This window comes from Lithobates pipiens, unplaced genomic scaffold, assembly GCF_037356315.1.
Source record: "Lithobates pipiens isolate NorthernLeopardFrog02 unplaced genomic scaffold, aLitPip1_a1.2 Scaffold_27, whole genome shotgun sequence".
Lineage (NCBI taxonomy): Eukaryota > Metazoa > Chordata > Amphibia > Anura > Ranidae > Lithobates > Lithobates pipiens.
In genome coordinates, this window is record NW_027507788.1 from 68,955,862 (window position 1) to 68,968,400 (window position 12,539).

Consider the following 12,539-nt stretch of genomic DNA (forward strand, 5'->3'; position numbering starts at 1 on the left):
GTGAGACCAGGAGCCCCAGGACACCCCTCACCCCTGGAGAAGCTGCTGGGAGGCCATCAAGAACTTCCACACTGCTGGTAAGCCTGCTCTCCCCCGGAGAGAGTGTAGCTTTCCCTGGTTCCAGGCACATGCTTCCCCCATGGAGGAAACACAATAACTGAAGCCATGGGGGAAGAGGAGGTGTTTTTAAAGTGGGCATGTGTTTCCTGAGATAGAAGCTGGAGCTACACTCTCTCCGGGGTTGTCCTGAAAGGCAATTTGAGAAAGTTCTAGTTTTATTATCACATGTTAACATGTAATGCCTAGTCTTCGCCTGAAGGTGGCATAACAACCCAATGGGCTAAAGAGAGAAGCTGTGTCAGTCGGTGAATATAAGAGAAATAAAGCCCTCATCCTACAGGTGAATCACACCAAAATCTGCAAAACCTCGTGGGCAAAGAAAATATGCACAGATACAGTCACATCTACTTGGTAGGAATATGTGCAGACTAAAATCTGGTGGAAGGTAGAAAGGTAACAGCGCTCTCCGCAGGGGCAATCCAATCCATACACCAGATCCACTCACAGATGCCTGTGCTTGACGTATCCCATCACACTCCAATGCCATAAACAGTAGAAAGAGCCGGCAACACTAAAATCCTTGAAGTGTAGTTTATTGGTACATCAGAGTGACAACAATAGCGCTGACGTGTTTTGGCAGAAGCCTTAGATGTAGCTACGACTAAGGCTTCTGCTGAAACTTGTGCATACTGTTTTATTGTCACTCTGATGTACCAATAAACTACACTTCAAGGATTTCAGTCTTGCTGGCTCTTACTGTTTGCAGACTCAATTTACTGTTTCCAGAACGGTTTACTGACTCCGTGCACAGAGGTCTGATGACCGGCCCATAAGGCACTTACTAGCCTAGTGGAGTAAGTAGTAACAGGGAAAGGTGGCTCATGTTTGGAAGTATAGACCTGAGAAATGTATAGAGAACTCTAGCTTGTTACTATACAAGATGATGTCACAAGTGCCTTTTGAAAGACATCTGTGATGACCAATACAGAGATAATCAGGGGCATGTCTGGACCATGGAGCATTAAAGACAGGAGAAACAATAAAGACTGGAAATCCCTGTGTCTCAGGGCCAATTGCTAGCCTTAAGGAGTCAGTTAACCTAATCTATCCATGCCCAAAAGCAGGAAGATTCAAAAAGATAACCCCCAAAATCCTAAATGTCTGCCCTGCATGGGTTAAAGGGATTGTTATTTTTATAGGGAAAAAAGACTATACAAACATGTTATAGCTACCTCCTCTGTTGCAGTGAATTTGCACAGAGCAGCCCGGATCCCCCTCTATTCTAGGGTCCCTCTTCTGTGCACCTGGCCCCCTCCCTCCTGTTAAGTGGCCCCACAGCTAGCAGCTGGCTATGGGGGCACCCAAGCTGAGTCACAGCTCTGTGTCCATTCAGACACTGATCTCTGCCCCTCTCTCCCACAATTGGCTAGCTGATTGACAGCAACGGGAGTCAGTGGCGCCGCTGTCTCTCAGCCAATCAGGAAGGAGAATCCCGATGGCTGAGACACACGTGGACATTACTGGACAGAGAGGGAGCTCAGGTAAGTGTTTTTTTTTTTTTTTTAACAAAGAATTTTTATTTATGTTTCAAACACAAAAAAAAAAAAAAAAACAGAAAGCAGACATGCGTCAGCAAAGTACATACATATTATGAGTAGACAGATAATCAAATGAATCACATATAAGCACAGATATTTCTTAGCAATGTGTAGAGTCACTAATCATTGCAGCATAGAATGTAAAGCCTCCCCGAGACCTCCCCCCACCACACAAAAAAAAAACCACATAAATTACAAAGAAACAGGGAAACCCCCCCCCCCCTCCCCCTAGCCTAAGTAATGGTCAAATGCTTCGCCTCAACCCATGCCGCCCAAATCTTCCCAAATTTCCCAGGGCAGTTCCTGCCCAGATATGTAAGTTTGTAGAGCGGCAAAGCCGCGTTCACCAGGGACTGCCACAGTTGTTTAGTAGGAGGGAGAGGTTGATTCCATTGCAGTAGTATGGCTTTCCTCGCATAGAGTGTAGTGTAAAAAATGAACAGTTTCTTCCCCCAGGAGATATCCAGAAAATCACAGATACCCAGCAGGAGAGGTATCGGGCTAAGTGGAATCGTAAGCTCCCCCACTGCATTAATATCGGCCAGGACCCCTCTCCAAAATCCCGCTACCCCAGGGCAGGACCAGACCATGTGGAAAAAGTCAGCATCATCTTCTTTGCATCTGGGGCAGGTAGTCAATCGGTCAGGGTAAATCCTTGCCAGGCGTGCCGGTGAAAAATATACCCGGTGGAGGAACTTCAATTGTATAAACCTGTCCCTTGCAGAAATCGCAAGGGTCAGGTATTGCTGTAAACCCTCCTCCCAGTCCTCCTCAGTAAGCTCCGGAATGTCGCCTTGCCAGAGCTCAAACAAATGGGAGATCCTAGTCTCCTCCGATACGGTCAGCGCAGCATACACCATGGACAGTGTACGCGTCCCTCCCCCCTCAGGACCAAGCGCCTCCTCCACCGCCGACACCCCAAGAGTCGCTCTAGATGGGAATTGAGAACGGAAGGCGTGTCGCAACTGCAGGAATCTGAAAAACATATGGTTCGGGAGGTCCCTGGCCTGTTTAATAGCATCAAAGGAGAGTAGCTGCCCCTGGGACACTATGTCCCCCAGTGTTGTAACTCCATACCTGGCCCAAACAATCGGATCCGGGATGGATTGAAAGTGGGGCAAGCGGGGGTTCCCCCAAAGGGGAGTCCCCGGGGCCCACACCCCTGCGCCCACCAACCTTTTGTTCACCAGATCCCATATTTTAAGCGTCGTACGCATCGGGAGGGTTATCCCAGGGTTAGATCGTGGTCCCCTATAGATCAGGTTCCTGAGTTCCGCATAAGAGCCCAACAACGCCGCCTCCAACGAGGACGCAGGGTTGACCGGGCCCTCGGAGAGCCACCACCGGACAGTCACTAGGACTGCCGCCCAGTAATATTTCAGAAAACAGGGCAGTGCCAGACCGCCCCTCACAAGGGGCCGTTGGAGGGTTGTTTTAGCTATTCTAGGGGGCCTACCATTCCAGACGAAGGACGAAACAATGCCATCTAATTTCCTGAAAAATCTAAGCGGGATGTGGACTGGGGTCTGACGGAAGAGATAGGTAAACCGAGGAAGGACCGACATTTTGATTAAATTGACCCGTCCCACTGGCGAAAGCGGCAAGGACCTCCACCCAGTACACCTCTGGGTCAACTGGGCAACCACCGGACTCAGGTTAAGGGTAATAAATTGTTTCAAGTCTCTGTGTATTTCCACCCCTAGATATTTAAATTGAGAAACCCTCTGCAGTTGCCCATCTACTCGGGAACCACCCTCCCCATCATGTAGTGGGAATAGAATTGATTTCGCCCAGTTTATACGTATACCCGAGAACTGTCCAAACCGGTCTATATGCGACAGTGCCGCCTGTAGGGAGGCTCCGTCGTCCTTGAGATACAACAGGGTATCATCAGCGTATAACGAAACTTTTTCCTGCAGAGGACCCCGGACAATACCCCGAACCTCAGGAGAGGAGCGGAGAATAGCCGCCATAGGTTCAATTGCCAGTGCAAAAAGCCCCGGGGACAGTGGGCACCCCTGCCTGGTTCCCCTATGGAGGGGAAAGAGCGGGGAGAGGACCGCACCCGTACGCACTCTGGCCGTGGGAGCTCTGTACACCGCCCTGACCCAGGAGATAAAGGCTGGACCGAATCCAAATCTATGGAGGACTGCCCACAAATAGTCCCACTCCACAGAATCAAAGGCTTTCTCCGCGTCTAGGGAGACCACAACCTCCTCCCCACATTCTGCATCCCCCGAGGCCATAACAGTAAAGAGCCTGCGAATATTAATATCTGTCCCCTTCCCTGGCATAAAGCCAGACTGATCCTCATGGATCAAGGTAAGTATAACCTCGTTCAGTCGCCTGGCAAGGATTTTGGTCAGCACCTTCGCGTCCGAGTTGAGTAGGGAAATGGGTCGGTACGATGAGCACAACTGGGGGTCCTTCCCAGGTTTAGGGATCACCACTATGATGGCTTGTGCCATAGATGGGGGAAGTTCCTCCTCCCGAAGGGACCCGGTGAGCATATCATGCATTCTAACTGACATCTCCTCTAGATAATACTTATAAAATTCTGGGGGTATCCCATCCTCCCCAGGGGTCTTCCCCGGCTGCATGGACCCCAGCGCCACCCGGACTTCCGCCAGAGTGATCGGGGAGTCCAGACCGTCCCTGGCCTCAGGAGTAAGGGCAGGGAGTGTCACCCCCTCTAAAAAGGCACTTAACTCCTGCGCTGAGTATTGCACCCTAGATGAATAAAGGGCGGAGTAGAACTCTGCAAAGCAAGCGTTGATGGCAAGGGGATCCGTCACCACTGTCCCTGCACTATTCTATATTCGAGGGATAGTGGAGATTGGGGCCTGCTCCCTCGAGATCCAGGCCAACAATCTCCCCGTCTTTTCGCCCTGTTCAAAAATCCTCTGCGTCTGAGCCAGTTGACGTTTGCTTGTTTTAGCCACCCTAAGGAGCACCACCTCTCTATACGCTACTTTCATATCCTGAGCCGTGAGCGGGTTACCCGTGAGGGTGAACCGGGTCTCCAGTTCCTGGGTCCTGGCCTCTGCCTCCTCTACCGTGATCTTATCATTCCTGCGCTCCCGACCAATGGAGGAGAGGTAGCACCCCCTCATATAGGCCTTGAAGGCATCCCAGACCATCCCCCCAGAAGCCGTGCCAACATTTGTGGCCCAAAATCCCCGGATTTCACCGCCCATCTCAAAGGCAATGGTGGGATGCTCAATCCAGTACCTAGACAAACGCCATAGTCTATCCCTCTGAGGGGTAGAGGTTTGCAATGTACACAGCAGTGGGGAGTGGTCAGAGATGCCCCGAGGAAGTAACTCTATTCCAAGGACCCTGGGAAGCATGGGGGCACCAGCATAGACTAGATCAATACGGGAGAGTGTGTTGTGGGAGGAGGAGTGGCACGTAAACTGGCGATCTGATGGGTGTTTCCACCTCCAGACATCCTCCAGCCCAAACACCTGTGCCCAGCGAGAAACTGGAGAGTCTGTGGCCCGGTCAGGCGTCAACCTATCCAGGGAAGGGTTAGGAGGAATATTAAAGTCCCCTGCTATAACCACATTGTCAGTCTGGAATTGGGCTATCAGGGCAGTCAGTTTATGTAGTAGAGACAGATCCGCAGGAGGAGGCATATAAAGACCCACCAGCACCATTTCTATCATGTCTATTGTGGCATGGACCAGTACGTATCTCCCGTCCTTATCTGTGACAATATCAAGAGGCTCAAAATTAAGGGACCTATGGATAAGGACGCTAACCCCCCGGGCATAGCCGGAGTATGTGGCATGATAGTGGTGTCCCACCCAGGGCCTCTTCAATCCCATAATCCTTCCCCCCACTAGGTGCGTCTCCTGAAGAATACAGATATGCGGAACATATTTTTTCATGTAGTCAAAAACAAGAGAGCGTTTAATCTTCTGGTTAAGCCCCCTAACGTTCCAGGAGAGGATCTTCAACGGAGCCATAATCTGGAAGGGCAGGGGGGACCAACGGATACGACCACCCGACCAGGGTCGGGGCACCAATATCTCATCTTAAGTAATGCAATGATATACCTTGTACATTCATTATAGTAGCGCTGTCTATACCAGAAAACATGAAAGCATGTAACAAAAAGACAACAAAAAAAACAGAAAAAAAAACAGAACTCCCCTCCCATCCCACCCCACACCCCAGAGAAACAGTCCCAGGGTGTTTGAGAACCCAAACCAAACATAATCAAACCCATTTGAAGGAGAAATCTCCCGTGGGGGCGGTGCGTATCAACCAGCACACCTAGGACTGAGTCTCCTGCGCAGAGTAGACAAACTCCAGCGCAGCCGCTTCCTGGAGGCAAAGGAAAAGAAAAAACAAGACAAAAGGGAACAAATCGTAGTGCATGTGGCGCCTCCAATTGAAGTGCAAGATTCTCTTGGAACGTTCCAAGGGCTCATTCTTAGTAGCAACTCATCCAACAGGACGACAACATCGGAGTAGCGGGGTCCGCCATCATCAGTACAGTGTATTCACATCCAGAAGTAGTCACGCAAACCCCCCCGGGTGTAAACTAGGGAAGGGGTAGGGCCCTAAGGCCCGTTAGACAGAAATATGAGGACATGAACCCGCAGACCCCCCCTAAAGAGCATCAGAATATCAGGTCGGCTCCTCGCCCCCTGCCCAAAACCAGTAATGAAAAGGAGAGGGGCACTCCGACCTGCCCTTCAAGTTCCGAAATGGAGGGACAGAGCTGGGGGGGGGGGGGGGGGGAATCCGATCCGCGTGGCACTGGGCATAGCTTGTGATGCTTGTGGACCCCAGTCGGGTAATCACCAACAAAATAAAAAATAAAAAAGGAAAAAAAAAAAAAAAAAAGTTATCTCTGCTGGGGAAGGGAATCAATCCATCTGGAGGCCTCACTCGGGGCGGTAAAGAAACGAACGGATTCTCCGTCAATCACTCTGAGTTTCGCGGGGAACATCATGTTGTACTTGAGACCTTTGGTGCGCAGCTGGGCCTTGACTTGGTCGAATGTCCTGCGTTGCCTCTGCGTCTCCACAGAATAATCAGGAAAGAGCATTAATTTAGCATTTTCAAAGCGCAGGTCTCCCACCTTCCTCGCCTCTCGAAGAACCAGGTCTCTGTCTCTAAAGTTCAAAAGGCGGAAAATAAACGTGCGTGGCGGGGCGCCCGGTGGGCCACGAACCGACGGCATTCTGTGCGCTCGTTCCACGACAAAATGAGGGGAGAACTCAGCTAGCGGGAGAAGTGTACGTAGCAAACGTTCGGTAAAGGCTTCGGTGTCACGACCCTCCGACCCTTCCGGGAGGCCCACCAACCTCAGGTTGTTCCTCCTATTCCTGTTCTCGTGGTCCTCGGCCCTGGATTCCAGCGCCTTCACCCGCACCTGCAGGGTACGGAGGGAGGCATCATGGTCGCGGGTAACATCTTCCACGTCTCCAACCCTCCGCTCCACCTCGGTAAGCCGCTCCCGGTGTTTATCCATATCTCGCCGGATAAGCCCCATGTCGAGCTGTATCTGCTCTATCTTAGTGGTTAGGGTAGTCTGGCAACCAGTGATCGCTTGCATAAGAGCTTGAAATTGATCATCACCCATCGGTGTCGTGTCAGCGTGGTCCGTTTGAGACGCCATGTTGGTGTAGGCCTGCCCGCGTGCCGCGCGGGTCTGTAGCGGAGTTCCCGGCGGGGTTCCCGGGACCGTGTGCTTCTTCCTATGGGAACCGGAGCTACCCCTGCGCATCCCCGAGCCTCACCACCGCTTCACCGGCCCACGGGGAGAGATATATGTCCCTAAATGCCGGATAAATAGCCTGCCAGGTGCGGAGCTCTCTGCAAACACGTCCTAGCTGGTTGCCATCTTGGCCACGCCCCCCCAGGTAAGTGTTAGGGGGGCTGCTACACACAGAAACATTTTTATCTTAATGTATAGAATTCAGCAAGATAAAAAACCTTCTGCCTTTACAACTTTAACTGCTCATTTTGTCTAGGGGTGCAGAAAAATAAAACTAATCCCCAACATCCTGTGGTGCTGTTCCTGCTGTCCTCACAGCCAGCGCCGCTCTATGGGCATGATAAAGCCACGAACAGTCCATTCACAAAACCACTAATGTGCAGGGAGGGGGCAGGAGAGGCAAGTCTTCTTTTTGGAGGATCAGCAGATTAGCCAAGCATAGCTCCGCTCTGCAATTCCCTAGACAAAAACCTAGCAGTTTAAAAAAAAATAAAAAATAATAATTGTGCCCGAAATTATTCCTTAAAACATTTCTTCCAAAAGACACACGCAGAACCAAATACCATCAAAAACATTATAGCATGGGCTGGAATTCTCCCTCCACAACAAATCCCCTACCCTCTTCATTTGAAGGACCCTCCAGAGATCTGCTAAAAGGGGCATTGAAAAGAACACAGCAACAGTTTTCAAGCAGATATCAAAGTAGCTGCCCTCAAGCTGTCTAAAACAGCTACCGATACCAGACTTGAAGTATTAGAAGAGACAAGCGTCCTAGCACTGCTCAGCCTTAAAGGGGACGACCGTGAAACTAGGAGCCACAGGAAAAATAAATGCATTCATAGCATCCTGGAGACTATCAAATATCAGGACATGGCGGCAAGCCTGTTCAATTCACCACTCGACAGAGGCATGTGCTTGGACACTGAAATAGACCACAGAGTTGCTGGCTCCAGGGAATATTCAAAGGGGCATAAGCATTTCAGTGTTAGCAAGCAAATTGTGGGGAAGCTTTCACTTTAATATAATGACAGTGTGGGAGAGATATCAATGTAGGACTTTGGTTGAGAAATGGGAATAGGAGAAAACATATGCAGAAAATACATCTTTTATCAAACCGGCTGCTTGTTGCGTGCATGGAGCTAGAACTGCATGCTGAAACTGGTGTTCAGATGGTTACTGTTCCGATGCAAGGCACACATTAGGACTGTGAGACGAGTGGCCTTCAGCAGGGTGAATGTTCGCCTGCTGTTTAGATTTGGCTCCCTTTCCTCTGGTCTCTGCCATAGCTACAATGAAGGTACTCAGTATCTTGTAAATGACTCAAGGTGGAAGTGGTGGTAAAGTGTAAAATCAGTGGTGAAACATAACACCGAATCATCCACCTATATGCAGAATGGTTGAATTTTTTTTTAGCTCCAAGTTTGAAAGGTTTGTAGTACTGTAAAGTGAAGACATTTCAAACACAGACCTGTTTTAGAAATTAATGGCCAACTATACAGGTTTGCCTGTCATGGTGGACATACACTTGAAATGGGCATCAGGGACTGGGTTCCACTTTGATGGACGATGGCCCTGTAAAGCACCCGGTGGGTAACATGTTGCATGATGTGCCAAGCTGAGTGCCCTACACAGGATCCAGTGCCTGATGCAACATTTTTACAGGCCATGCCCTCAGCGATGGGTCCGGTTATATGGCTCCCAAGGTTTTACCAAGGCTTCACTGATATACTGCTTCTGTAGGCTTGAGAAGACAGTAAAAATTGATTGAAGAATTCTAGAAAAATAATAAAGTAGTGAAGCTGGTTTCTGCAAGAATAGGTCAGACACTAGCAAAAAACAGGCATCACAGACTGACTTAAGGGTTGCCATTGCCAGCGTGCAATCACCTGAGCTTATAACACATGGCGTACGTATAATTTGCCTGTGTCAATTGAGATACAAAATTTGTTAACTTCTTGGCACATATCCTTACAAAAATTGCACCAAATCTTCCTGTATATCTAAATTCTGCTGGCATCGCCATTCTCCGGTTAACAACTTGGTATTTGGTTGTATTATCAGTCAGTCAAGCCTTTCATGGAAAAGATAGGCCTTGTGTTTGAAAGATCACATAGATAATGACTAAATGCCAAATTAGAGAGGACCCCATTTTTCTCTCTCCATTATCACTATTATCCCCTTTACCACTTCCTTTTATTGTGACTAAAAATCAGGCAGTCAGGTTGAAAAAAAGCAAAAAAAAAAGCCAAGTCAATCTAGTTCAACCTATTCATTAGAAAGGATGCCATTAAACGTGTGATAGAGTGTGTTGTGAAAAACACTGGTGTTGAACTGCAACACATTAATTTTAAAGATCATCCAAAGGAAGCCGTAAATGCAATACTTGCCTGAAGAGGTGTGAAGGCAACACTGGACGCTGTACCTGAAGACCGGTCTCTGACAGTAGACTTGCCCCCGTAAACCATACTTTGTTTCTGTAATGTGCGCTATAAAGAAGAAAAAGTATGGCAGAAACATACAATTTAAGGGCAAATAAAATTTCAGTTTAAATGAGCCAAATACATTTTAGGTATATCAAAACAGAAAATGTGTACAAAGTGTTTCTCTTTTCAGAAAGCAGCCACAGCCTGGAAAGAAAGATCTGTTGTGACAGAATCTGCATTGTTAGGGGTGGGCAGTCAGAGATCATCCCCCCCAAGTCATGCACACCTTCAAAAAGGTAGGTTATAAAGCCTAAGGGCCCATGTGGCCAGGAGATGATTGGCTGCTGCACTAGGATATTTTGTTGACCAGCTGAAATCTGCAGCACCCTTTCCTGTCGATACCCCCAGAGTTTACCTTCCATATAAACTGCATATTACTGCTGGTGAACTTTTCAGACTACTCTGTGGTACATCCAGTCCACCGGGTGAGCAGACAGTTTACGGATTTCACTATTGGACCTACTCCTGCAGGCTGGAACAGCAGAGACACTCTAGGCTCCTGGGTGCAGGTCAGTTAGACTTAGTTCTTAATGTGTAGTACTGTGTTATCTGACTGCTTAGTTTTTACCCAATTCCTTAGATATGGTGAGTACCTGCCTGGCATTGGCTGTCACCAATCATACCTTAACTGGTTGTGTTCACCCATCATACTGGTTGCTCTTGATTTAAACTTGCATTCAAGGATCTGTATCTAAACTATACTGACTTAATCAACTATTATGTGTCTGCCTGGTGCTGTCCTGTGCATCACAGAGCTATAGTGGCACCTGTCTCTTTCCAGAATACTGCAGAAAAGAAACCAAGCTCACTCTTCAGAGGTCAGACACATCCTTTGCAAAGTTAGTGCTAGAGCTCGCCAATCATCAAAGCCCATGCTCCCTGTTGATTGTGAGCTCTAGCTCTGACTAAGCATTCCAGTGAAATTAGGTTATTAAAGTAAACCATTTACCCAATTACTTTGCAATCTTTTTACTAAAAAGACCATTTGAATATATAAAATTTTCCTCCTGGAAAAAAAACAAAACAAAACAAAAAAACAAACAAAAAAAAAAAACCACTGCCACTCTCAACTCCTCCATAGATATTAACAGACATGTTCATTTACCTGCAAGGTTTTGGAGATTTTGGCCTTTGTAGCTTCATTAACCTGAGCCTGACGTACTCTTCCACTTCCAGACTTTCCAAGATGTCCCAAACTAAAACCTAGATCCTCTTGATATGCATCTTCTTCTATCTAATAAGGGCAAAAAAAATAAAAATATTTTATGCATAAACATTACAGCCTATCTTCTATTCCAGGTCTGGGAGGCATTACAGCTCTTGAGCTTTTCACCTTGACACAAAAGAGCAGGTTATTCAAAATACTGTACAGGCTACACAAAAAAAAAAATAAAAAAAAAAAAAGCTAAAAATACATTGCTATTATATATATATATATATATACACACACATACACACACACACAAAAGAGAGTAGACCCCTAACATTTTAATGCATCTTTTCATGCACTGAAGAAATGACACTTTGCTAGAATGTAAAGTAGTGAATGTACAGCTTGTTTAACAGTGTAAATTTGCTGTCCTCAAAATAACTCACACAGCCATTAATGTCTAAACCGTTGGAAAAAGCGAGTATACCCTTAAGTGAAAATGTCCAAATTGTGCCCAATTCCCTCCCTGAAGTCATGTGACTCAGTGTTTCAAGGTATCGGGTATGAATGGGGAGCAGATGTGTTAAATTTGGTGTTACCACACTCACTCTCTCATATTGGTCACTTATTGGCAAAGAACTCAGAGGATCTGAAAAAAAGAATTGTTGCTCTACATAAAGATGGCATAGGTTATAAGAAAATTACCAAGACCCTGAAACCGAGTTACAGCATGGTGGCCAAGAAAAATGGCTCACGGTTTAACAGGACAGGCTCCACTCAGAACAGGCCTCACCATGGTCGACCAAATAAGTTGAGTTCACATGTTCAGCGCCATATCCAGAGGTTGTCTTTGGGAAATAGATGCATCAATGCTGCCAGCTGCAGAGGTTAATGGGGTGGGGGTCAGTCTGTCAGTGCTCAGACCATACGCTGCACACTGCAGCACATTGGTCTACATGGCTGTCATCCCAGAAAGAAGCCTCTTCTAAAAATGACGCAAAAGAAAGCCCTGCAAACTATTTGCTGAAGACAAGCAGTCTAAGGACACGGATTATTGGAACCATATCCTGTGGTCTAATGAGACCAAGATAAACTTATTTGGTCGAGATGGCGTCAAGTATGTGTGGCGGCAACCAGGTGAGCAGTACAAAAGACAAGTGTGTCTTGCCTACAGTCAAGCATGGTGGTGGGAGTGCCATGGTCTGGGGCTGCCAGCACTGGGAAGCTACAGTTCATTGAGGGAACCATGAATGCCAATATGTACTGTGACATACTGAAGCAGAGCATGATCCCCTCCCTTCGGAGACTGGCCTGTAATTTTTTATGACTTTCAATAAACCCATTGGTTTCTCTTTGACCTGCACCATCTGGAGCCCCTCTTTTTTGCTTTTTCTCTATGATATACTACACCCTGGATATTATTCAAACATGAGTGCATGATCCTTTGGAGCCTGGAGATGCACAAGCCAGCCATTTACATCAGGCGTTCCTGCCACCGCGGAGCCCACGGATGG

The 12,539-nt window shown here is 47.6% G+C and overlaps 1 protein-coding gene across 1 annotated transcript in view; it reads right to left on the bottom strand.

Moving 5' to 3' along the window:
• The window catches only part of LOC143933917 (U4/U6 small nuclear ribonucleoprotein Prp31), a 176,352-nt gene that overhangs the window by 19,706 nt on the left and 144,107 nt on the right, over window positions 1-12,539 (bottom strand). Inside the window, exons 7-8 of the mRNA XM_077457071.1 lie at window positions 10,981-11,109; window positions 9,780-9,878 (exon numbers count right to left, since the gene is read on the bottom strand). Of these exons, the coding sequence (XP_077313197.1) occupies window positions 9,780-9,878; window positions 10,981-11,109 (228 nt within the window). The remainder of the gene's footprint in view (window positions 1-9,779; window positions 9,879-10,980; window positions 11,110-12,539) is intronic.